Source organism: Heterocephalus glaber, unplaced genomic scaffold, assembly GCF_053883595.1.
Source record: "Heterocephalus glaber isolate CG9 unplaced genomic scaffold, H.glaber_assembly_v1.0 deba00001452, whole genome shotgun sequence".
NCBI lineage: Eukaryota > Metazoa > Chordata > Mammalia > Rodentia > Bathyergidae > Heterocephalus > Heterocephalus glaber.
Window position 1 is genome coordinate 14,640,527 of NW_028258302.1, and position 26,019 is coordinate 14,666,545.

Consider the following 26,019-nt stretch of genomic DNA (forward strand, 5'->3'; position numbering starts at 1 on the left):
CTTGTCTTTTAGTGCTCAGCTCAGCTTATGTCAGTCCCCCAGAAGCCTCCCTGACCCTCAAGTCTAGGTCAGGGGCTATCCATCCCTCCACTAGAAGCCTCAGTATCGTCAGCGTGCAGAGCCGCTTCCTTCCAGAAGGTGAGCCCCTTGCGGAAAGGGGGGTTACTCATCCGCATGTTAATCCATTGCAGCTGAATGAAACTCATTACCAAGGTTGGCCCATCCACAAATGAGAGGACTGGACAGGATGTCCCGAGTCTCTTCTCACCCTAGAAGTCTATGATTTTCACACGATGAGCATGTTTTAGGCCAGCAGTCATCACACAGCTGATCCTGAGTGGGGAGCTGAGGGTGCCCTCCCCAGGCTTCTTCTGCCCTGGGGAGAGAAGATGGAGCAGGGCTTCCTTCCTTGGCAGATACATGGAACTCTGGGGAAACCAAGTCACTTCTCATCCATGGTGGGCCTGTGTTCCCCTGCAATAGGCCATGTTCCCTAGCAGCATCATGCCCACATGCAAGAGATCATTTGCCAATCCTGGTAGTGAGCAGGAGGGGCTGAGCTATGGCTGTCATGCAGAGCTAGACAAGGTTGGTGACTGAGCCCTCTCCTGGGGTGCTCTTTGGGGTACTTAGCTTTAAGGGGCACTATGGTTTGAATTAAGTCAGAAACAAGGCACCAGTTAAGCCAGATCTACACAAATACTTGTCTCCTTATTCCCTGTAACTACAAAGTGCAGCCAGTCATGCTTGAACTTAAGTATACCGAGTCCTTTTGTGGTGCTGGGGATTGAACCCAGAGGCTTGTACATGCTAGCAGAGTTCTACCATTAAGCTACACCCATAACTCTTTTTACTTTTTTTTTGGACCGGGGATTGAACTCAGGTCCTTGCGCTTGCGCAGCAGGCAGCGAAACCATTGAGCTAAATTCCTGGCCCTTTATTTTTGAATCAATATCTCACTAAATTGCCCGGATGGGCCTTGAACTTGTGATCCTCCTGCCTCAAGCTCCCAAGGAGCTAGGATCACAGCTTCCTGCCACAATGCTGAGGTTAGCTGGATCCTAGAAGTGAGATAAATATCCTCGCAAGTTGGGACTTATAGTTTAGGCTGCCCTCAAACTCAGTGATCCTCTTGCCTTGGCCTCCTGAGCACTGGGATTAAAGGCATGTGCCAGTCGGCCCAGCTTCCAATGCAAATTCTGACACCAAAAATGCATGGCATAGTTCCTCACCAGAAAGGTTGTATTTTACCTAAACTAAATCTAAACCCTTTAGGATACTGTATTACTTCTGATATGTTGTTCAGTTTGGGTTATTTCTTAACTCCAAAACAAACAGGAGAAAATCTAGCCACAGATGAGCCTAATGCAGTGCCAGCCACAGGCCAAGATCTCTCATCTTACCTGACTGGAGACCAAGTAAGTCAGCATATGGGCCCTAGATTCAGGAGAGTTTCACAGTGAAGCTATTTTGTATCTGAGCCTATTTGTGCATAAAAATGGGCTATGAGACTGAAACGGCATGCTGTGTGGCTATGTGGTAGCTGACTGTTCACTCCAGTGAGAGGAAGGTAACAGCCTCCTAAGATGAGGACCCTCGTCTTTACAGAGCCTGTGAAGTCAACTTTTGTAAAGCTGTGATGTCATGGATCTGCTTTTTAGAAGTCTACTCCTGCTTCAAGTCCAAACACTCACACCACCAGAGATTAGAGCTTAGCTGGCATCTTCATCACGAATCCACATGTATCTTGCCCCAAGATGCTCTTACTGCAGATAAGTCAAGGAAGCAGGACACAATCATTCCATGAGAACTCCTGCTGAAAGCCCCTCTAAATTCTCTCAACTTCAATTTCCTTTTGCTCCTGTGCCACTGAGTGGTACTGCACAAATATGAGTGGGTGACCAGGCTTAAACTAGGCTTACCCCAGGCAAATGCCTGATGCCCAGTCTTCTTATGAGACCCCTCCCTGTTCTGTCTTCTGATAGGGGCAACAAGTGCCTTTTAACCCACATTGCTTTGTGAGGCCTCAATCTGGGGACTAAAACCTCTAATCAGAATTACCACACTTATCAGGGGCCATCATTTTGTGGTAATAAAATGGGGATAAAGCATCACCTCCAAGATCGATGGCCATGAGTCTGACAAAGTTCCCTGATGATCAGTGATGGTGACGACGAACTCAAGACTGCACCAGAATGACAAAAGTTACATTTAATTTACAATGTAATAAAGGCTACAGGTAAAAAGCTACACATAAAGCATGAAAAGCCCTATTACACAAATGTACAAATCTCTGTACAAAGCTCGTATCAATGTTTCCTACCTCGGTCTCCTGTTTGTCAGCCAGGTCTTCTCTTGGAGCTCTGAGGAAGCAAAGCTCTCAACTGAGGGGGAAGAGCCTCCAAACCAACAGGTAAAAATGTCCTCTGAGAGACATCAATTGCTTGCAAAGTAAAATATTTTCTTTTTAATTTGAATCGCCCTAATTGGTCATATCCTGAAAAAAAAATTGCCTTCATAACACACTGAAAAAGGAAAGTAATGGCTTAGAGAGGAGAGGACAGTACTTTAGAACTAAATGAGAAAGAAACTTAGGTAAATGAAGTGCTCAAGTTTGACAAGAAAACAGGTAAAGTTAAAACAATACTGCAAGTTAAAAACTTTTATAAACCTGCACTGGTCATAGACAAAGGGAAATCAAAGTGTTCTCATTCCAACAGAAAGGACAAAAGAAAAGCCTAACTATTGGACCTCAAAACCACTGATTTGGGCCAGGGATGTAGCTCAGTGGCACTGCACCTGCCTCGCAAACACAAGGTCCTGAGTTTGATCCCTGGTACCAAAAAAAGAAAAGAAAAAGAAAACCCAACCAAACAAAAAACCACTGACTCAAGAAAACATTTTGGGGTTTAAACCTTAGCTTAACTTTAGAATGCTAACCCTTTTTGATCAACCTGGGATCCATGAGATTTACAAGGATAGTAAATGTAAATGAGGTTGCTGGATCCCCAGGACTGGTGAGGCTACTGCCACCTCCACAGCTCTGGATCCTACCTGGGCTATGCAACGTCACATAAAAATACTAAAGAGAGGGAGAAGGACGAAGGAGGCAATGGAAGGCTGGGAAAGAACCAGAGCAGTCTACTTAAAACAACCTACAAAATCTTTCTCTACACCAGCAGTGTTGTGAAGACAGCTTCATGGGGTATTTCAGCCCACCCCAGTCTAATATACATGGTCAGGACCCCAGGAGACATTCTGAAAGAGATACTGCACACGTGGAAAGTTTTTCTCCCTAGTACATTAGCTCCCTCATCACCCTTCCACCCCACTCCCACCCAATCCCACCCTTCTCCATGACCAAAAATATCAAATCAGTAAGGAAGGTGTGGGCTTCTTGCCCGGCCAAGCCTCTTTTGCATATTTCTTCTTCTTGGGTTCATTAACAGCTTCAGGGTTATAGACTGCAGGGTTTGGTGTGGGGTTCATGTTCACTGCTGATGGCACGACAGGAGTCAAGTCCACATCAGGGGCAAGGTTCGGGTACGGCATGGGCAAGCCACCGATGAGTGCTGTCCCGTGGATGCCATGTGGCTGGGAGCCCGCTTCACTGTGCGTGGGGGGCAGGCCCCCGTAGAGTCCTCCACTGAAGGCAAAGTTCTGTATGCGCCTGCTCCCTGATTCCTCCAGGCCCAGGGAGCCAGGGCCTTCCACCCTCTTCTTCTGTGGTTTGCCAGGGCAGGGGAGAGAGGGAGAGGAGATAAGAGGAAGCACAAGAGCAGTTTTTTTGTTTCTGTTTTCCATCCTAGTCTTAGAAAAATAGCCTTTGGGAAGGATCTTCATCTTCTAGTCCGTTCTTTTCCCCAGACAACCCACTGCACAGTCCTGAAATCTGAGGTCTGAAAATTACACTGACTCCCATAAAGTTTTTAACCATTCTATGTCAAATGAGAAAAATGAAGACAGTATTCTGAGCTCTACATAAAGTAAAATTTATGGAATTGAAATGGCTATTCTTTACATCTTGGATCATACTTCTCTCTCTCACAATGATTTAAGAAACAAGTGATATTTCAGCTATTTTCATTTTGAGGGAGAATATAGAAAGTTGAAACTTCCATGTTGTGCACCTGATTCTCTTTGGAGCTAGGGACTGAACCTAGGGCCCTGTGCATGCCAGGAAAGCATCCTACCACTGAGCTACACACCCAACTTTTTTTTTTAATATAAAAGATAAGGTCTTGCTACATTGTTGAGGCTGGACTACAGTGGCTATTCCAGAGTTCTGACCTTTGATCAGGGTTAGTTTACCTTCCTTAGGCAACTGGTGGTCCTCCACTCCTGGAAAGCCACTGTGTTGATGCCAACTTAGTGCACAGCACACTACAGCTTTGAACTCCTGGGCCCAAGTGACCCTTTTCTAAGTTCCTGGGACTGTTGGAGTGTAACTCTACCCCCAAAAGCTGGATGCCCAATTTTTATTTACTTCTTTTTCTGAGATAAGATCTCACTATGTTACCTAAGGCAGACTCAAATTTATGATCCTTCCACCTTAGCCTCCCAAGTAGCTGTGATTACAGGCATGCACCAGCACATCTGGCTCCAATTCTTCTCATTATTATTTTATTTTTGCAGTACTGGGGATTGAAAGAGGGAGTGCCAAATGGCTTCCCAAGATCTTTTTACTTCTTTATTTTGATACAGTCATGCTAAGTAGCCCAGGCTGGACTCAAACTTGCATTCCCCTGCCTCAGCCTCCTGAGAAGATGGGGTTTAGGCATGTGTGACCAGTCCTGGCTCCATTTCCAATTTCTAAACATTAATCTGAGAGCAAAGCAAATCTGTGGTGAAGACAGTAGTTTGCTAGTGGTCCGGGGCGGAACTGGAGGAAATTGGTTGCAATGGAACATGAGGGAACTTTCTGAGGTTCCTTCAAAGAGATATAATCTATATCCTGATTATAATAGTGATTACACAGGTGTAGCCATATGTTTTGTTTTGCTTTATTTTTGAAACAGGGTTTTGTTATGTAGTCCATGTTAGCCTTGAAGTCACTATGTAGCCCAGGCTGGCCTTGAACTCACAGTGTCACAGGTGTGAGTCACCATGCCCCAGGTGTATCCACATATGAAAACTCAAACCATACACTTAAACATTTGCATTTTATTGTATATAAATTATATCACAATAAAACTGTGGTAGTGGTGTATGCCTGTAATCCAAGCCACTCAGAAGGCTTAGGCAGAGAGATCTCAAGTTCAAGGCCAGCCAGGGTAATTTAAGAGTCTCTGTCCCAGAATAAAAATTTAAAAGGGCTGAGGATTTAGCTCAGTGGTACAGCAATTGTGTACCATGCATGAGGTCTCAGTACTATACCAAAGGGAAAAAAAAACAAAGCTGGGCCGGGGATTTAGCTCAGTGGTTCCGGCGCCTGCCTCGCAAGCGCAAGGTCCCGAGTTCGATCCTCAGTACCAAAAAAAAAAAAAAAAAAAAAAGACAAAGCTATCTCCTGACTTTGTACATTTGAGCTTTTGATTGATTGATTTTGGTACCGGGGATTGAACTCGGGACCTTGCGCTTTTGAGGCAGGCACCGGAACCACTGAGCTAAATCCCCGGCCCATGACTTTGTACTTTAATAACAGATTACAAAGGAAGAACAAGGAGACAGAGCTCAGGGGGAAATGTGACATATTATGGCACCCTGCAGGCAAAAATAAATCTACCTTCTCATACTGCACTAGAGCTCATAAAAGATGCTTCTCACCCTTTACTGTTTGACTAAATAAAGATGAAGCAGGAACTCTGACTTATCTTGTCAGTTCACTCTAATATACATGGGTTCCAAATTTGAACTCAATCAATTGAAGATAAATATTTGGAAAAAAATTACACTAAATATGTACGGATTCTTTTTTTTTTTTTTTTGTACTGGGGATCGAACTCGGGTCCTTGTGCTTGCACAGCAGGCAGTGAAACCACTGAGCTAAATCCCCGGCCCTGTACAGACTTTTTTTCTTGCCATCAATCTCATAGCAACTATTTACATAGCATCTACATTGTATTAGGTATTATTAGCAATCTAGAGATGATTTAAAGTATACTGGAGGACAAGTGGAGGTTATATGCAAATACTACACCATTTTACATAGGTGACTGGAGCATCCATAGACTCTGGTATTCAAAGGGGTCCCAGAACCAATTCCTCATGGATATCAAGGATGAAATCATTCTAAAGACTTCTTAAAACTAAAACTCCCTATAACATCTCTAATCATGCTCAACTAATCTTTTTTGGGGGGAGGGGCGGCGGGGGGAGACAGGGTTTCTCTCTGGCTGGCTTCAAACTCCCAATCCTCCTGGCTTAGCTTCCCGAATGCCACCACTACAGCCAGTATTGGTTTCCAGTCACTTCTGGATACTGTAATTAACAGGGATTTACTATGATCTTATATGTCCAGGGGCAGTTTGTTCCCTTTTGGATAGTTCCACCCATCAGGAAGTTCCTTCACATGCTGGGAATAAGAGTGTCTCTGTAACTTCCACTTCTTGGTTCTCTAACATACCTTATCTTTAAATCTAATCTAGATCCAGTCTGACATTCCTAACTGTACCTTTCCAGTTCACAAAATAATGGCTTGGCAAAAGCCACAGATGTGCAGTGCTGCACATGCTTCTCCCTCACCTAGATGCTTATTTTGAGTCAAAAGGAAAAGACCAAAGGAAGGGAAGGTGGGCCTCTTTCTGCACTCTTCTGGAAGGTAAACTTACAGATTTACATAGCACATAATTTACATGTTGTATCAAGCTGGTTGGTCACCTGAAGCCTTTCTGTGCTACTCCAGGATTCACTAGACATGAGGGGGTGGAGAGTAACAGTTTCCATAGATGAAAAATGGAGAGGAGCACAGAATGTGTTTTAAAATTATGCACTCATGGGCTGGGGATTTAGCTCAGTGGTTCTGGTGGCTGCCTTGCAAGCACAAGGTCCTGAGTTCGATCTCCGGTACAAAAAATTATGCACTCACTTAATACCTACCCAAATACACCAAAATGTAGTTATGCTGTTGGTGGTGTTTATATTTTGGGGTGCCAGAGATCAAACTGAGGGCCTCACACATGCTGAGCACATACTCTACCACTGAACTACACCTCTACCCCTAATTGGGTTTTGAACCCAGCATTTTAAATACTGTTAAAATGTACTTCCTACCTTGACTGGGACCACTGCAGTTTGGACCATGTTCCGGAAGCGACCAACAGAGGGATCCACATCCTCTGCAAAAAAAGATGAGGGTACAGTTGGATTGGTACTCTATTTGGAGGAGTAAGGGTACAGGGCTCACTGAAAACCAGACACACACAATGACTCATATTCCAATAATAAACCCAACCCCGAAAATGTTTACCAAGTACTGGGCACTGTACTAAATGCTCTCAACAACCCCACAAGATTAAGTTCTACTGCAATCAACATTAGATAGACAGAAAACAGGCTGCAGCTTGGAGAGTAGAGACAGGCCCAATCATCTGATGGAGAGCAGGAGCTAGGAATTGAGTCCTAGTAGCCAGACAGGCCTGCACTCCAGACCACAGTACTGTGCTGCCTTCCCAATGTTCTTTCCCATTCCACACATTTCCTCTTGGGGTGGGGGTGGGGGGTGTTTAAAAATTACCAATCTCACATTATTGATAAAACAATGACAAGAGGTCACATATTTTACATCTTGCTAATACCTGTTTATTGGCAAAGAACAGATTTAAGACTCAAACCCAGGGCTTTAAACTTACTCTGGCCTTTTGACCTGAATAACTTAACTATATATTTTTTGTTTTATTCTGAGATGTAGTCTCATTAAGTTGCCCATGCTGGCCTTGAACTTGATATCCTCCTTCCTCAACATCCCCAGCAACTGAAATTACAGGTGTGCACCATTGTGCCCTGCTTTAAAATGTATATAATCAAAAATTTTTTTGAGACAGGGCCTCAATATGTAGTTCAGGCTCGTCTCGAACTCTCCACAATCCTCCTGCCTCAGCCTCCCTAGTGCTGGGATTACAGGTGCATGCTACCGCTATCATGCCTGGCACAACTTTTTAAAATTTTGAGGCAGAGGTGTCACAAAGTTGCCCAGGCTGCATTTGAACTTATGATCCTTCTGCCTCAGCCTACCAGTGCTGAGATTATAGGTGTGCACCACCACATCTGGCTTACAATCAAGGCTTTTACAATCAAAGATCTGACCTCCTTGCCTAGGGAGGGTGAGAGAGCAGCTCCTTCTTCACAGCTTACTTACATATCACTGTACCCTACAAAGCTCTGGGTTCATTCATTCTGGAGGGAGACAGCACTCTCTCAAGCCTCATGCACTGGTCATAAGGCATGGAAATAAAGAGCAAGATACTGCACTGTCTTTCAGGAGTTCACAGAAACAGAGACAGATAGGTCACAAACACAGAAGCACATCAAGAAGAAAGGGGCCTGGGGATTTAGCTCAGTGGTTCTGCCGTGTGCCTCACAAGCGCAAGGTCCTGAGTTCGATCCCCAGAACCAAAAAAAAAAAAAGGAATAAAGAAGAAAATGGCATTCCTGGAGCATCAAGGGGTGGATGGGCTGTGCTCTTAGGATAGTCTCCTCTCCAAAGGCTGAGCATGTGGAAATGGCAGAAACAGACCTTTCATCACTACTACGGAAAACTACTCCAAGCCTCCTTTAGTTTATATTGTGGTAGACGAGAAACCTTGTTCCCTAATACTTGTTAAATAGTTTTGAATGTACTGAAGTTGCTTGCTATTGAAAAAAGCACTCCTATGAAATCTTTAATTTGAATAATTAGTTCCTGGTTTATGTAAGTCTAGCTTTTCACATATTAAGATGCCCCTGAAGATTATACCTAGGTATACCAATCTTTGTTCACTGAATGGCTGGATATCCTAATGACATGGATACCTCAGGTCATTAGGAAAAAGATACTGTTTCTCAAAAGGCACAATCTTTTCTCTCACCTCTCAGAAACACTGTTCCAACCACATTCCAGCAAGGGCGATGAAGGTTAAATGAAGCACAGGGGAAATGGGGCCCCAGTGGAGTGGGCGACATCCCCCTTTTGTGCAGCAGAGCTAAGTTGCTCCGGGGGCCCACACCCTCTGCGCCTTCTCGCTCAACATTCTAGTCTTAAAGAGAAAGGATATATGGGTCTAGGATATCTGTGCTCCTAAAGACCCAACCCTAACTCCTTGCTAACTCTCTCTGGTGCAGGAATGGTTGCATGGATGAGGCAGATAAGATGGTGATACTGGCTAACAACTTTTAAGGGCTCACTGAGTAATGAACACTAATCTTAAGCATTTTTGCATACATTAACTCATTTAATCTTTCTGCCAGCCCTGTGAAGTCAGCAGTCTGCTAAGTCACTTGGTCAAGCAAAAAGAGCTACTAAGTGGAAAGGGGGAAGGACATCATTCAGACTTCCTGATTTCAAATCCCTTGCTCTTAACCACTATGCTATCTTGCCTGAACACACTGCTTTAATAAAGCCCTAGGGCATCATTTTCAAGAAGAGAAAACCAGCAAATCAGATCCTGCTTCCTGAAAGAGAGTATGAGATTATCTAGTCTAGTAGTACTCAAAACTCCTGGCTATTTATCAATATACAGGAACTTGCTTAAAAATACAAAATTTGGGCCGGGGATTTAGCTCAGTGGTTTCGCTGCCTGCTGCACAAGTGCAAGGACGAGTTTGATCCCTGGTACCAAAAAAAACAAAAACAAAATTAGGGCTGGGGATTTAGCTCAGTGGTTCCATCACCTGCCTTGCAAGCGCAAGGTCCCAAATTCGATCCCTGGTACCGAAAAAAAAAGCACACTAGAAATAAATGTCAGTTTGTGCTTTAAATTATTTTTATTAAAAAAAAATTACAAAATTAAAGTGAGGCACAGTGGCATACACCTATAATCCCAGCTACAATTCTGTAATCCTAGCCATTCAGGAAGCTGAAGCAGGAGGATCACAAACTCAAGGCCAGGCTGAGCAACTTGGTCTCAAATGGGTAGGATGTAGCTAATGATCATGTGCCCGTGGCTTCAGTCCCTCAGTACTAGGAGTGGGGGGAAAAGATCCAGTTTATGGAAACTCTGGTCATCTAGTCCCTGCCTGAACAACTTCCCTTGGGCACTCACTAGTTTGAGAAGGAATCCATTCCACCTCACACACCATCAGAAAGTGAACTTGTAAGTCAGTAGAATGAATGCCCTGATCTCTTTCACAGGAATCTTTTTCAGTCTTCTTCTAAATATAGGCCAGAGATTTGTTAGTTTCTACTTTTTTTTTTAAATGCTGAGTAATACACTTGGTACCTTCTGGCTCTGGTTTTGGCTCTCTTCTTCCTGCCCACCGTGGCCATGTTTCCCCCTTCTTTCCCCAAGCATGGTTCCCTTGCCTCCCCAGCACCCAGGGGTTTGTCTTCTATGACTGTGAGCCTTCACTCCCCTCAGGACTATGCAATGCAAGTGGGGAGTTCCGGTCAGAACACACACTGGTAGGGTGACTGTCCCCACCAGTCTTCTATGAATTAAAACTTGAATTGCACTTGATTAGTTTCTACATCCCCTGATGACTCAGAACGTATTTTCAATTAACTAAAATCCCTAGGTCTTTTCTTTCCATAGTCTGTCAGTGGAGCAGATCTCCATTTAAATAATTGAGATTTTGAACCTAAATTCAGGATTTACAAGTTGTTTAGCATTTCAATTTGGGAAACAATTATTTCCATCCACTGAAATTTATTGTCGAGCATAGTTATTTATTTTTTTGGTATTGGGGATCAAACTCAGGACCTTGCGCTTGTGAGGCAGATGCCAAAACCACTGAGCTAAATCCCTGGCCCTCAAACATAGTTATTTTTTAAAAATTCTTGAATTCTATCACTGTATAAATTACACGTACCTTCCGCGCATCCATCTCCCAGCACACTTGTGATTTAATATGAGCTTGGTAAATAAATTTTTTGGGGGGGGTACTGGGGATCAAACTCAGAACCTTGTGCTTGCTTGTGAAGCAGGCGCCGGAACCACTGAGTTAAATCCCTGGCCCAAAAAATCTTTTTTTATTGTTGACTATTGGACATAGGGTCTCACTATGTGGTTCAGGCTGGCCTTGGACTCACTATGGAGCCCAAGCTGGCCTTGAACTCATGGTGATACCCCTGCCTCAGTCTCCTGAGTGCTAGGATTACAGGTGTTTGCCACCACACCAGGCAGTAAATCTTGACTGATGCAACAGGTGGCAAATTTAGTGGCCTGCCCTATAAACGGATGCTCTTATCCTGCAGACATTCCCAAACTTATTTGTAAGCAAGGCAAGTCTTCAATGAGATTAGTGGTTGCAGGAAGGTGCTCCACCCTTGGAGTTATCAGTCCTATAGTCAAAACCCTATAAAGACAATGTTCTCTTTTAAGGTGAAGATACTTAAACTTTAATCTTCCACTATGACACAGACATACTGGGTCAGCAGAGGAGAATCACTACCTTGCTTTGTAAACCCAGAGCTTTCTTTCAGCCTTCTCTTTTGCATTGTAACTGGATAATGCTTCAGTGTTAAGGGTACTCTGTGGATGAACTGTACAAGTATCCCCCCTCAAATGAATGCCCCCTCTCCCATCTGAACATTTGCTGAGAAACACTCCAAGTGACCTGTAGGCTGCACACACTACTCCGAGATAATAACTTTTTCATCAGAAGAAACCAGGAAGAGATCTCACCTGGATTGATGATCTCATCATCCTCACTGAAAGTCACCCGTGAGTTCTTCCGCTTCCTCTTTGGTCTCTGAATGTCCAGATTTCCCTCCTCAATGGTGAGGGTAGAAATCCGCTTGTTGTGGGCAGTGTTAAACTCTGTCAGGTTCTAGGCCAGGGTTCACACAGGAAAGACAGAGGTCAGTACACAGGGAATTTGATGAAGAACACACTACTAAATAAATGGCAGGAAGCATTAGGAGCTTACTCTGGCCTGCAAGGCAGATGAAGTTCTTCTGCATTTAGAGAGATTCATATTATTCTTAGATTGGTAACACTAATAAGTCTCACTCAAAAGAACATGGAACATCTTCACAGACCAGTGAAGGAGTGCTATTCAAAAGAAGGTAAAGGGCCTTGAGTGAGAATAGCTCACCTGGGCAAACAGCCTGGAGTTGAGGTACTGTTGCTTTTGTTGTGGTGGTTGTTTTTTTTTTTTTTTTTTTTTAGGGGGGGGTTGTTTTTTGGGTACCAGGGATCGAACTTGGGACCTTGCGCTTGCGAGGCAGGCACCAGAACCACTGAGCTAAATTCCCGGCTCTGTTTGTTTTTGAAGGAACACTATATGCATTCATGTAAGAATTAAAGGAAATGTAACAGGGAGGAAATCCAAGAATTCTTTTAAATGAGATGAAAAAGGTCAACTAGCTGCTTCTTTCTCAGGAACTCTCTCCTTTATAACTGTTAAGGTCATTGCCAGTGCAACTTTTTTCTCTTTTAGAACTCTCATTTATTTAATCTTTTTTTTTTTTGGTACCAGGGATCAAACTTGGGACCTTGTGCTTGCAAGGCAGGTGGCGGAAGCACTGAGCTAAATCCCCGACCCAAATGCACTTATTTTTAACATTAATCTTTTGTCATTTCCCTTCATATATCTGGCCTCAGTTCTATTCATAACCGTCAATCTATCTCCATGATTAACCCAGCCTTAATACTGCTGCCTGCCTCTTCCCAATCTGTTCAATTTATTTCAATTGGCATTGCAGTTTGAGACTTTTGGAATGTCTCAGAACGAAGACCCAGAAGATCTAACATACTGAACTAAAAGACAGGGAAGCATGGAAGCAGCTTAGAGGGGAGAGACAAGATCCCTAAATATGGGCCAGGGATTTAGCCCAGTGGCACCATGCCTGCCTCACAAGTCCAAGGTCCTGAGTTTGATCCCCAGTACCACAAAAAAAAAAAAAAAAAGAGGAGGAAGATCCCTAAATATGAGGCCACTTCTTCAGAACAAAATGATTTTTTTTTGGTACTGGGAATCGAACTCAAGGCCTCACACTTGCCAAGCTACCTTGCTTGCTGAGCTACATTCCTGGCCCAAGAACAAAATGAATTCTACACTGTAAGATTTCTATTGTGCTTTTCTTCCTAAATGCTAGGAAGTGGTCTTGGTATAGAGGAATAGTAAATATATTTGAACAAAAACAATCTAGAAGCAGTTTGGTTCTATTTAGAAGACTACCGGTGTTTGGACAGCACCAAAAAAGCTACAAGATTGCAAGTGTCTTGCTGGCTGTCCAACAGAGTTTTCTGCACTGGTGCAAATGCAGTCTTCCCTGAGCACCTGAGGGGGACCAGCTCCAGAACTCCCTGTGGATATCAAAACATGAAGATGCTCAAGTTCCTCAAGTAAAATGTATATAACCTATAAACATCATCCCATATACTTTAAATTCTCTCTAAATTCTAATAACTGGTACAATGTAAATGCTACGTAAATATTTGTTACATTGTACAGTTAAGGGCATAATGACAAAAAAGTCTGTATGTGTTCTGTATAAATGTAATTTTTTTCTCCCCGAATATCTCCAATCTGCTGTTGGTTGAATTGGAGAATACAGAACATGCTGATCTGCACGGCTGCCTGTATTCTCTTCTTTGTGCTATCCAACATGGAATCTACAAGTTACATGTGACTACTGAACACAGTAGTAGTTAAAATGTGGTTAATGGGTACTGATTTGGACAACATAGCTCTAAGCTGTCATAAGGACAGAAAAATGTTAATTTCCACCCTTGGCTTCTAAATAGCCAGTAAAACGTTCTAGTGGCAGGGAGGCATAGCTGGCCATAAGGTTCATTACTGGGCTCAAGAGAACCTCTTGGCATTTCAAGCTACACAAAACAGCAACACACTACAAGGACCAGCTTCCCCAAAGACAAAACAATGACATAGACATAGAATTACATCGAGCTCAGTTTCCTCCTCTGGAAGCCCCAATAAGCCCTTGAGTTCATCATCTTCTCCACCCATCTTCTCATCTCCTTTCACAGCTGATGGCAGTGTCTGAGGCTTCTCACGGAGAGTGTACGCCCTTGTGGATGCACCAAATGAGACCGTGGAGTCGATGGGAATTTGCTGAGGCTTGTGAGGTTCCAACCGAATGTGACCTAAGAAAGTGCCATGTGCTGGAAATAACCAAATCAGAATATTAAGGGGAGAAACCAAAAACAGGATGAGTTTTAAAAGGTCTTTACCTCTCTCTCAGGTCAGAGCCTCCCTGAATAAAAGTTTGGGTTTTTTGTTAAAGTTATAGAAAAATTATGACCAGAAAACAAACTTTTTAAAATAAAAATGGCACTGGATCCACTGCACCCTCTGTCACATATTACAGGGAGAAGGAAAACTCCTTCACTGAGCCTTGTATCTCTGGTGGATTTCTTATACAGTGGATTTCTTTTCTTTCTTTTTTTATTTTGTACTTTTTTTTTCTTTTTTGAGCAGGGTTTTGCTACATAGTTCAGGCTGTACTTGAACTCATTATCGTAGCTCAGGCTGGCCGCAAACTCACAGCAATCCTCCTGCCTCAGCCTCCTAGAGTGCTAGGATTACAGGTGTGTCGGCTCTCTTCAGATGATTTTTTTTTTGGAGGGGGGTACTGGGGATTGAATTCAGGACATTGAGCTTGCAAGGCACTGAGCGGCACCACTGAGCTAAATCCCCAGCCCCCCAGTTGATTTCTTATACATCTTCAGATATCTTGCTCCTCCAAGCACGAAACACCACTGTCTGTTCTCTGCTGTTAAGACAGGCTTAACTCCATTCTGGGTCCAGCAGAATTGGCTCCAACCCAGCAGAAGCCATGCCCTCAAGGCAGGAGATGGGCATTGCTGTCTGCCTTCTCCAGGTCCAAGTCTAAGGAACAGAAAAATTGCTGACCTGGTGGCAACTATGCTTACGTTTTCCTCACGATAAGAAAGCAGCTTGACCAAAACAGTTACATTGTCAATGTCAAGGCAGGCCAAAATTCTACGAGATTCTGAACATTTTTCCATGTCAGCATTCTGAATTTTGTGAAATAGAGAGAAGAGATAAGGACTTGTACAACAAGGTTCACCAAGTACTTTATGTAAGCAGACTGGGGAGGTGTATGTGTCTGTGTGTGTTGTTGGGAGAGAGGATTAGCACGTGATGAGGCCAGGAAGCAGGACCTTTTCCTTGCATTTTACACTATATTTATAAATAGGCAAAATGAACAAACTTAAGGGGCCCACACAGTTAAGTCTCAACTGTACAGCTGTGAATTATCTTAGGCAAAGTTTAAAACCTTGTTATGGAGTGAGTTCCTGAAATTAAAATTGATATAATTCATAGCCAAAGCAAAAGGTAGCTGAGAGAAAGAAACTATAGTAGATTAAAATTCGCTCAAACAAGTATCTTTAAAATGTACTGTACAACTGCTCTAGTACATCAATGGAGTTAATCATGGCTTCTGCTTAAACTGAAACACAATTATCATGGCCCCCAAATACCTGAGTACTTACACTCCCTCATTCCAGGGTGCCAGTTTTGCTCTCTAGATATACTTAGTACCTCCCTCAAGAGAGTACTCCCTCAAATCCTCTTCCTTCCACAGTTATCAATTAATTCAGGAAAACCACAAAATAGTGAAGACCTGACTTGAAAATCAAATATAAATATTTTTTCTCTTGACATGCAATAAAACAAGTTTTCCAAACTAAGAACCCAAAGAACATTTTCATACTGACCATCACCAACATGTAAAATGGGAGAGAGATACTTACTACTGTTGAGATCTATCAAGAAAACTCTCTTCAAATGCTTGTGGTAAACCAGTGCAGCGTGGACCCGAGAGCAAGACTGGTGATCAATGGTAAAGTCACACAAATCAGGGTTTCTCCCAAATAAGTAATACTTCTTCTCATCAATAATCAGTTTCTAAATAAATATTAAATTAAATATGAAATTTTATCACAATAGTGCACATAAAAACCTTCCAATTAAATAAGTAGAAGATCTTGAATAGATTAAAATTTCTTGCCAAGAAGAAAAAAAATTTTCTTGTTCTTTTTAAACTATAACTAAGCATGGTAGCACTTGCCTGTAATTCCAGTACTCTCAGAGTCCAAGGCAGGAGGATTGCAAGTTTCAAGCCCAGCCTGTAGAACTTTGTTACTTAGCAAGACTTTGTCTTAAAATAAAATAAATTAAAAGGGCTGGGGATACAGCTCACCATGAGGGCTCTAGGTTCAATCCTAGAGACACAAAAACAAAAATACCTAGGGCACATAAAATCCATTCAGGGACTTGTTTTCTGAAATGATCCCATAGTCTTTCCTGGAGTATATTCCTAAGCAGTCTTCTGAGTCTAATAAGTTATATTTAGATACCAAATGACAACAATCTTTCACATTCCTTACATGTGATTTCCAAATGGTCAAAAATCTATTAAGAAAAACCATTTTGATCCCTTAGTTCACCTACCGGCACCTCAAGGACATTAACAGCTCTATTACAAAAACTGAATATGATCTATGTCTTAAATGATAAACTTCCACAGGGTACCAGACACATCCAAGTTCAGCAAAAACTCTTTCATTAGGGCCAGGGATTTAGCTCAGTGGTTCTGCCACCTGCCTCACAAGTGGAAGGTCCCGAGTTCGATCTCTGGTACCAAAAAAACAAAACAAAACTCTTTCATTGTAGGAACACTGGTTGACCAACTAAGGTCAGGTTATTGAGCAGGAAAATAAAGTCTTTGCCTACTCTACAAGCACTCCTTTCAAGATGCTGACCATCTTGTCTCAGACAGAAGATGCAGATGACCTCAGAAATACTCTACACACAGACCCAGCTACACCTCTGTGTCTTCATTCTTCTTTCCTGATTATAATTTACTAACATTTCTGGGGGATGGATGGCAATTAATCTTCCTAAATATGATGCTCAACTATATAGTGCTGGTATGAAAATAACTTTTCTTAATTTTATAGATGTAAGTGGCCTGTCTCCATGAGATAAAGCATTCTAGTAAGAGTGGCTGTCTTTTTTCTACTGGAGATTTAAAGAGTTTTGGGGGGAGTTTTTTTTTGGTACTAGGGATCGAACCTGGGTCCTTGCGCTTGCGCAGCAGGCGGCGAAACCACTGAGCTAAATCCCTGGCCCAGAAATTTAGTTTTGTTAGTTCTTAATTTCAGATCAAACAGGAAATAAGAAGCACAAAATGTGTCTAGGAAGTATTAAGATTGCTTTTCAGAAAATATACATTCTACTGAAGATCACTACTTGGGTGGAAAAGGAATGGAGCATAAACATTTATCTGTATTCTGATCATGTAGCCATAGCCCCAAAATATATTTGGAATTCTCAAGAACTGATATTACACTAGACATCAATGCATCAGCCCCAAATCCAACTTTATTGTCTCATTTCACTTTGGCAGAAAAAGGTATTATCCTGAGTTAACTCTGAGTGTGTACTATGTCCAAACACAGGGCTACCTCGTATGGCAGACGTTCCAGGTTTTTTTTTTTGGGGGGGGGGGATTAACATTTATCAAAGGGCTATGAATATCAGGCATTTTAAACACTATCTTATCTAAACTAATCCCTAAAAAAACTGTGAACCACATATCACCTTTACTGTTAAAGATGAGGATAGATTCAGAGAGATGAAGTCAGTCATCCAATGTGGTCTGGCAGGTTTAAGCAACAGAGCTGAGATTTAAACTCAAGTGTGACTGGCTTGCAATGCTAATATTCTAAACAAGGTGCCACAGATCTGGAATGATTCTAAAAGAATGCCAAATGTTTTCAGATGTTACTGTGTATTGGCAGGAAAAAAAAAATTAAAAACCTGATATCTCTAAGTGTGGTAGTACATGCCTAGAATGCCAGCTACTTGGGAGGCTGAGGCGGGAGAATCATAAGCTCCAGGCAAACATGAGCATCTCAGCAAGACCCTGACTAACAGTAAAAAATGCTGAAAATGAGGGAATATAGCTCAGTGATGAACTTGCCTAGCATGCATGAGGCTCTGGGTTCCACATCCAGTACCAACCCCCCCTAAAAAAGCCCTGAACAATCTATAAAATGCTTCAATATAACAGCAGAATAGGGGTTTTCACAGGCCGGCAAATTGCTGCTTAAAAACTGGAGAAGGGCTTGACATAAGAGTGTTAACTCTTCATTTTGCCTAAATGAGAAACTGTTTTGGTAGTGCTGGGGATCAAACCCAGGGCCTTGCTAGGTAAGCACTCTACCACTATGCTATACCCCGAGCACCAGGACATTAGAACAAAACAAACTGTCACAAGGCTGGGTGTCGTGGCGCATGCCTGCGTCCTAGCAGTTGGGGGGCTGAGGCAGGAGGACTGCCACAAGTTCGAGGCCAGCCTGGACTACATAGTGAATTCAAAGCCATAGCAAGACCCTGGCTCAAAAATAAAACAACAAACAAACAAACAAAAAACCCACACACACAAAAAACCCCTGTCATAGATTAGTATCACCATCATTCTATACAAGAAAGGTCATTTTATCAACAAATGAGTAGGAAGAGCAAGGATGAAGGATCAAAGGATCACTCCCCCTCCCCCACAGTACTGGGGATTGAACTCAGGGCCTCAGCACTCAACTGCAACCCCAGGCCTTTTTTTTATTGTCACAAAGGGTCTTGCTAAGTTGCCTAGGCTGGGCTTGAACCTGTGATCTTCTCCTGACTTAGTTTCTCAAAGTGCTAGGATTAGAGGTACGTCCCACCATACCCAGACCGAAAGACCATTCTTTGAGCTGAATTTAGCTTTATGAAAAACTCACCACCTTGTCCTTTTATTTCTTTTAATTCTGGATCAATAAAGCCTTTGCCACAGTCTGGTTGTAACCAGACTGTCATAGATGAAGGACTAGGCAAAATATTACTAAAACTTCTACTTCTTGCAGTCTACACCATTGCTATATCTAATAATCTAGTTTGGTCACTTAAAGAATAACCTTCATCCACATACACTGTCTTTTTCCTTGAAACACAAGTCATGTTAAGTTCTAGTTCACATTTCACACTATACTTCACTTTCTAAAATCCCTGTGAAGGGGCCAGGGATTTAGCTCAGTGGTTTCACCTCCTGCCTCGCAAGCCTAAGGTCCTGAGTTTGATCCCTGATACCAAATAAAATAAAATGGAATCCCTGTGAAAAGACAGCACAAAGTTGAGAATAGTCAAATTAGTAACAGGCTAGGAATCAACATGCCTCTATCCCTGGGTAGGTCTTCAACTCACAGGAGGCTACTCTATCCTCCCCTATGCTTTAGTCCTCACACCTCATGCAAAGAGACTCAGTACTAACAAAAAAAACTGCTGAGCACTTATATGTCATACACCGTGCTATGAATTTTATGCTATGTCATTTCATGTGAGGACAACCACCAAATGAGGTAGGTAGGAACTATCCTTACTATTTTTATAGGTGACAAAGTTGAAGCATAAAGAAATTAATTAACTGACTCAAGTTTATGGAGCTATCTGTGGGCTGGGTTTAAAAATTCAGATTTTAAAAAAAAATTCAGATTTCCTTGACTTCAGAGTCTAAGCTCTTTTAACCACTACATTATGTATTTTCCTCATTTCACTTACATCAAAAGATGTACCATATGGCAAGGCATATTTTAAAGAGCAAATAAGAACTGTGGGTCACACTTAATTTTTCTTTAAATAACCACTTACCCAGTTTCTTTCAAGCTGAACTTAAAGGTTCAATCAGTTCAAGCTAGCTTGGGTATGTGGGTCACCTCTGGGAAAACCTGAACAACAGTCCCCATCTGTGCTGATAAAGCTTGTTGCAGACCCAAACTATTACAGAGCACCAGGACTTAACAGCCTGGCAGCTCAGTTACCCGCATGTTTGCAATGACCTAAGTTTTAAAACTTCAGTTAAAAATACGACACTGCTTTCAAGTTATAAGACAGCCCTGAAATTTCAACATCTTGTGCTTTCTTGGTAATATTTATTTTTATTTTTTCCTTCTGGCTCCACCTAAACTGTCTTAATGTGCTACAGAGCAGGCCTGTGCTGCTTCAGGCCACGGATGCCTCTCTTGGTAATATTTATTCAATCTGAATCTCACTGCATTTCTCATTCATATTAAAATGCAGATTATGTTTTCACAAACTTAAATTTGTGTTAAATTTGGGTGACAAGGAATATATAAGACCATCAGCTCTTACATTCTAATATAACAATGATCAGATTTCTATGATTCTAGGGTACCAGGGCTATACCAGAGATTGAGGAATTTGAGGGAATAAAAGACAAAGAAAGGGGCTGGGGATTTAGCTCAGTGGTTCCACCACCTGCTTCGTAAGCGCAAGGTCCTGAGTTCAATCTCTGATACCAAAAAAAAAAAAAAAAGACAAAGAAAGGGCTTAACAAAGGCATCCCAATTAAAGAAATGTTAAAATTATAGAATTTTAGTGGAAAACAATATGTCTTCAAATTCAGAAAATGTGCTAACAAGTTAATAAAATAATGCATTGATCTTCCCATAGTCACTATTTTTTTTTTTTGGTACCAGGGATTGAACTCGGGTCCTTGCACTTGCGCAGCAGGCGGCGAAACCACTGAGCTAAATCCCCAGGCCTTTTTTGGATTTTTGAGACAGGATGTCCCTATGTAGTTCAGGCTGACCTTGAACTTATGATGTAGCCCAGGCTGGACTCAAACTCACAGCAATCCTCCTGCCTCAGCCTCCAGAGTGCTGGGATTACAGGCATGCACCACCATGCCTGGCACCATAGTCACTTTTAAGGTTATACTTCTTGACTAGCTAAGGCTAATACAACTATTCAGTTGTGCCTTTGAGTTATAACTCAGAGTGCATCTTTACACAATGGGCTTAATGATCTCATGGCTTCTGTTTTAATATTGCACTTCTTCAACCCAACTATCACAACATATCACAAGCTTTTGATATAAGGCCAGGATATAGATAGCTTGGTTAGTATCAAGTGCAGCTGATCAAGTCTAAATCCTTAAGAACAAAAGCACACTGGGCTGGGGATATAGCTCAGTGGTACAGCATTTGCCTAGCATGCCTGAGGCCCTAGATTCATTCCTTAGCACTGCAAAAACCACACACATACACACACATCCCTCTCAGGTCTATTCCTCTGAAAAACAATATAGTGATGTTTCAGGTGTGCAATCTGACAACTGTGTAGTAACTACACACACTCAGAACACTGAAAGAGAACATTACCAGCTAATGGTAAGCAGTAATCAGAGGAGTGCTGGACAAGTTAGAGTGCTTTGAAAATATAAAATTTTCACAAAATAACATGATGCTATTATTAAGGATAGGCCACCTTGCCTGTTTCTTCCTATTACAAACTAAAGATTAAATTCTAATAATGAAATAGATTTCCATGTCTTCAAGCTTCATGCTGTTCTATTTAACAACAACTATTCTGTATTTGTGGAACCATCTATAGTAAGAGTTTTTACAAATATTTTAAATTATTCCCTTGAATAATCTTTTTTTTTTTTTGAGACAAGGTCTCGCTATATAGTTCAGGCAGGCCTCAAACTCATGGTGATCCTCCTGCCTCAGCCTCCCAAGTGCTAGGATTAGAGGCATGAGCCACCAAGCCTGGTCTTCCTTGAATAATCTTTTTTTTTTTTGGTACCAGGGACTGAACTCGGGTCCTTCCACTTGTGAGGCAGGTGGTCAAACCACTGAGCTAAATCCCTGGCCCTTCCTTGAATAATCTTGATATTCTGAGTATCTTTAAGGTCAAAGAACACAGCCTGGTACAGTGGCACACATCTGTGATGCCAGCACTTTGGGAGGCTGAAGTGGGATGGCTGGTAGTTTGAATCCCAACTTAGATAGATCCTGTTAAAAAATTAAAAAATAGGGCCAGGGATTTAGCTCAGTGGTTCCACTGCCTGCCTCGCAAGTGCAAGGTCCTGAGTTTGATCCCCGGTACAAAAAACCAAAAAACAATTAAAAAATAAAGGGGTTGGAGATACAGCTCAATGGAAAGGTTCTGGATTTAATGAGAACCTGTGACAAAGGGGCTCTGTGTGATTAGCTGAGAGCATAATGAATTAAAAAGGAGAGCATAATGAATTCTCCTGAATTAATAACAGGAGAATCATAACTCATGCATGGCTTCATATTTTGCAAAATACCTGGTTATCTCTATAACATCCTAAAAGTGACAACAATACGTTTACATGGGATCCTTTAGCAGATTTCACTTGCTTTTCAAGCTAGCAATAATGCAAATAATTTTATTATATACATCAAATAAAAACTGCATTCAATAATAGAGCTTGGAACCTAAATTCTAGTTGAGCAACCAGAGAGCTTAATCTTCATTTCTTTTTTTTTTTCATTTCTTGATAACTAAATAATTCAATATGGGTTTTGTTTCTTTGTTTGTTTTAAACTCAGAAAGAGCCAGGGATTTAGCTCAGTGGTGCCGCCACCTGCCTCACAAGTACAAGGTCCCGAGTTCAATCCCCGGTACCAAAAAAACAAACAAACAAAAAATAAACTAAACTCGGAAAGAGCCCTGGGTTCCATCCCTAGTACCTAAAAAACAGAAACAAAGCCCGGCGTGGTGGTGCACACCTGTACTCCCAGCACTTGGGAGGCTGAGGCAGAAGGATCACTACAAGTTCAAGCTCAGCTTGGGCTACATAGTGAGTTCAAGACCAGCCTGAACTACAGAGTGGCACTGTCTCAGAAAACGAAAAACAAAAAAACCCCAAAACAACCCTGAAAAATACAATCTGAATAAAAACTCCAGCCAGGCACAGTAGTACATGCCTGTAATCCCAGCACTCAGGAGGCTGAGGCAAGAGGATTGCCATGAGTTCGAGTCCAGCCTGGGCTACACAGTGAGTCCAAGACCAGCCTGGACTACACAGCAAGACCCTGTCTCAAAACAAATAAATAAAAACTTACACAATGTAATAGCTAATCAATATCCATGTTCTCGGCCTGGGGATTTAGTTCAGTGGTTCCCACACCTGCCTCGCAAGCTTAAGGTCTCAAGTTCGATCCCCAGTACCAAAAAAAAAAAAAAAATTCATGTTCTCCTGAAATTTCACATGGTATTTACTCTAAAGGACTGTATAAAACCTGGAATTCTGCTAAACTTTTCCTTTATAGTATTTATTTCAATTTTAATTATTTAATTCTGTCTCTCTATTGGATGACTTGAGGACAGGAACCATGTTTTGCCCTGTGTTGTAACCTCCTCTGCTGAGTTGACTAGCACAATAAATGTTTTCAATAAATGAATGAATTTTACCACTATAATATTTTTTTTGAGTAAGTGGCTTAGTTTACCATACTTGAATGAGATAGACTTAAATTTCTTAGAAGCAACTTAAAAGTCAAGCTCAATCTACATAATTCTTTTTCATCAGGTATTGCATACCTTATGCCATCCATGGAACCAATTCCACATACTTGGAGAGGAAATTCATCAAGTTAAAGAGCTTCCAGTGTGGGGACCATGAAACCATGACCTATTAAAAATTCTTCATTTGGAAGGTGAGAGAAGTCACAAAAAAACTGAGTGTCTATGGGAGATATGAGCCCTGAATGTGTTATATCATCATGAGCTTTTAATAGAAAAAAAACCAGGATGAACAAAAGTAGCATTGCTAGAAAACAAAGCACTGGAGGGGGTGGAAAAGTGAGTCACTGGGAAAAACTTTAGAATGGGGAGAAAAATGGGAAGATATGTATTTCCATACCTCAATTAGTTTGTCTCCTTTGACTACGTCCAGATGTAAACCAGGTGGGGGTTTACCTGCCCTGAGAAAGAACAGTGAAAAAAGCATTTTCAGAATGAGTGTATAAGTGTTATTTGCAATCATTGTTCCATTCAACACTGCAGCTCTCCCATCAGCCTATAATTAGTTCATGTTCACACAGAAATGTCATCTATTTCACCATTATAGCTCTTTTCTACGTTTGACACTTCCCAAGGGATTCAACTGCTCTAAAACAGATTTTAGTGGATCTGTATTTAGAGAAGCACCAAAGAAATCTATTATTTGAACTGGATACTCACTTCTGAGAGAAAGCTGCATAATGTTTGCAAGTACTATAGTTGGGATAGTCTGGTCATCTGGAGTTTAAATCTAAATTTGCTACTACCCCAATATTATATAAAGGTAGAAAAAACCAGTTGGTGTTTTAGGCTGGTCAAAAGTAATCTCATCACAAAATAAGCAGAAGGTTTTGGTGTGAACTCTACTTCAAAGAGATGGTCCTGAACCTCTTACAAACAAATCAGAGATGTATAATTAGGGAACTGGGGAACTCAAAATCATGTCCCAAATGAATACAGGAGGAATGTTTTCCTTAAACAGGTCTCTCTACAACAGCATGATTAAGCAAACCTCTCTATATTCTGGCTTATCTTTCAAGGAAGATACACATATGCCTGGTACCCAACAGAATCTGGGGAAACGGTAGTTGATCTCAAAGAGTCTCTTCCTATGTTTACTGTCCTGACCTAAATTTGAAACCGATTGAGCTAGGAAGTAAACTGGACATAGAATTTGTAAACTGAAGCAATTTTTATGTCACAAAAGTGTAAAGGAACCCTAAAAATAGCCACACTTGTTTCCTAGGTTTGCTTATTTGATGCTTCAGCCCCTACATTTGCACATGAAAAAAAAAATGTATCCTAACTGAAGATGCAACACAGTTATCTCACAATCCTGCTCCAACCTTTCCGTGGCAGTGCATTGGACAAAAGCTCATTTAGCCCAGAAACAGGGAAAGGAATGTTTATCCAAAACATACTTTCCAAACTCCTAATATGCGCCTGCCCGGCTCAGGGGGAGAAGCAGAGAATACAAAGATACAACGGTCTTTGCCCTTGAAGATCTTAATATAATGGGAGACAGAGACAAGTTACATGTTAATAGACTGTTAATAGCAGAAGCTCTAACTAGGATGCATCTCCCTGCAAGTCAATTCATACTTATTCATCTTGTAGCCTACTCAAAGACTGAATTAAATTATCCCACTATTCCTAAGAACTTCCTAAGAGATGCAAAGGGTTTATTCCAACAACTACTGATGCCATTTTGCCAGGCTTCAGGCTGGTCATTGAGAATAAGGCGGTAGGTCAGCGCCAGCCCTGCCCTCAAGGAGCTACTAGTCTGCGGAGACAGGCAAGTACCACATGCGACATGCGGCAACGGGAGCGGGATGCAGGATTCTGAGGTTGGACTGGGGTCGGGAAGCCGGCTTGTTTGCGCTCGGGACGTGCAGCAGGGACGCAGTGCACCGCGAGAGCACCAGGCAGTCAGGAGTTGGGGTAAGTTCGGGGCCAAGGCCCCGAAGCACCCCACAGGGCAGCTGATCCCCCAAACGGCTGCCTAAATGAGTTCTTTTGAGCGCCCAACTCCGAGCTTTCTCAATTTCTGGGCCCCGGCTCCAGGCTCCCAGCTTCTCCACACGTCTCCCAGCCCCTCACAGCGGAGTTTTCCCTCAACCATTCCACGGTCTTTAAGCGAAAAATGAGCTGCGCTTCCAGGTCAGACTAGCTAAAACCAGGCCACTCAGTCCCGACCGCCCCGTCGCCACTCACCAGGTCGGGCAGTCGAAAAGCGGGAGGCTAGAGCCGGAGTTCACGGCTACCGCCATCTTGAGTCTCCCCCTCCCATTTGGCGGGCCCGAAGCACGCCGGGAAACTGGAAGACCGGGAGAAGAGGCGGCTTCCCAGGAGCCTTTGCGCACGCGCATGTGCATGCACAGATGCCTGCGGGGCGGTGCCTCTACTGGCGCTCCGCGGCTGACTTTAAACTGGTTTTTAGTCAGCGTTGGCTTCTGGGACCTTGCAGAGGTTAAGGGTTTTTCTTGCCTGAAAGGTGTCAGAGGAAAAGGAGCATGTAGGGAGGGATGTTAGTCTTCCCCTACGGTTCCCCAGGGTTTGCACTGTCAGCCTTTT

The 26,019-nt window shown here is 42.3% G+C and overlaps 1 protein-coding gene and 1 non-coding gene across 2 annotated transcripts; both read right to left on the reverse strand.

Annotated features, from left to right (window-relative positions):
- Positions 1-2,196: 2,196 nt before the first annotated feature.
- On the reverse strand, positions 2,197-25,881 carry Ppp1r8 (protein phosphatase 1 regulatory subunit 8). The gene is made up of 7 exons (XM_004850735.4): positions 25,660-25,881; positions 23,807-23,867; positions 15,822-15,975; positions 13,984-14,204; positions 11,760-11,904; positions 7,213-7,277; positions 2,197-3,723 (listed from the first exon to the last, which is right to left on the reverse strand). The coding sequence occupies exons 1-7, from the start codon at positions 25,818-25,820 to the stop codon at positions 3,370-3,372; spliced, it is 1,161 nt and encodes a 386-aa protein (XP_004850792.3). The 5' UTR covers positions 25,821-25,881; the 3' UTR covers positions 2,197-3,369.
- Positions 20,880-21,045, reverse strand: LOC147827238 (small Cajal body-specific RNA 1). Its single transcript, XR_015452861.1, has one exon.
- Positions 25,882-26,019: the final 138 nt, after the last annotated feature.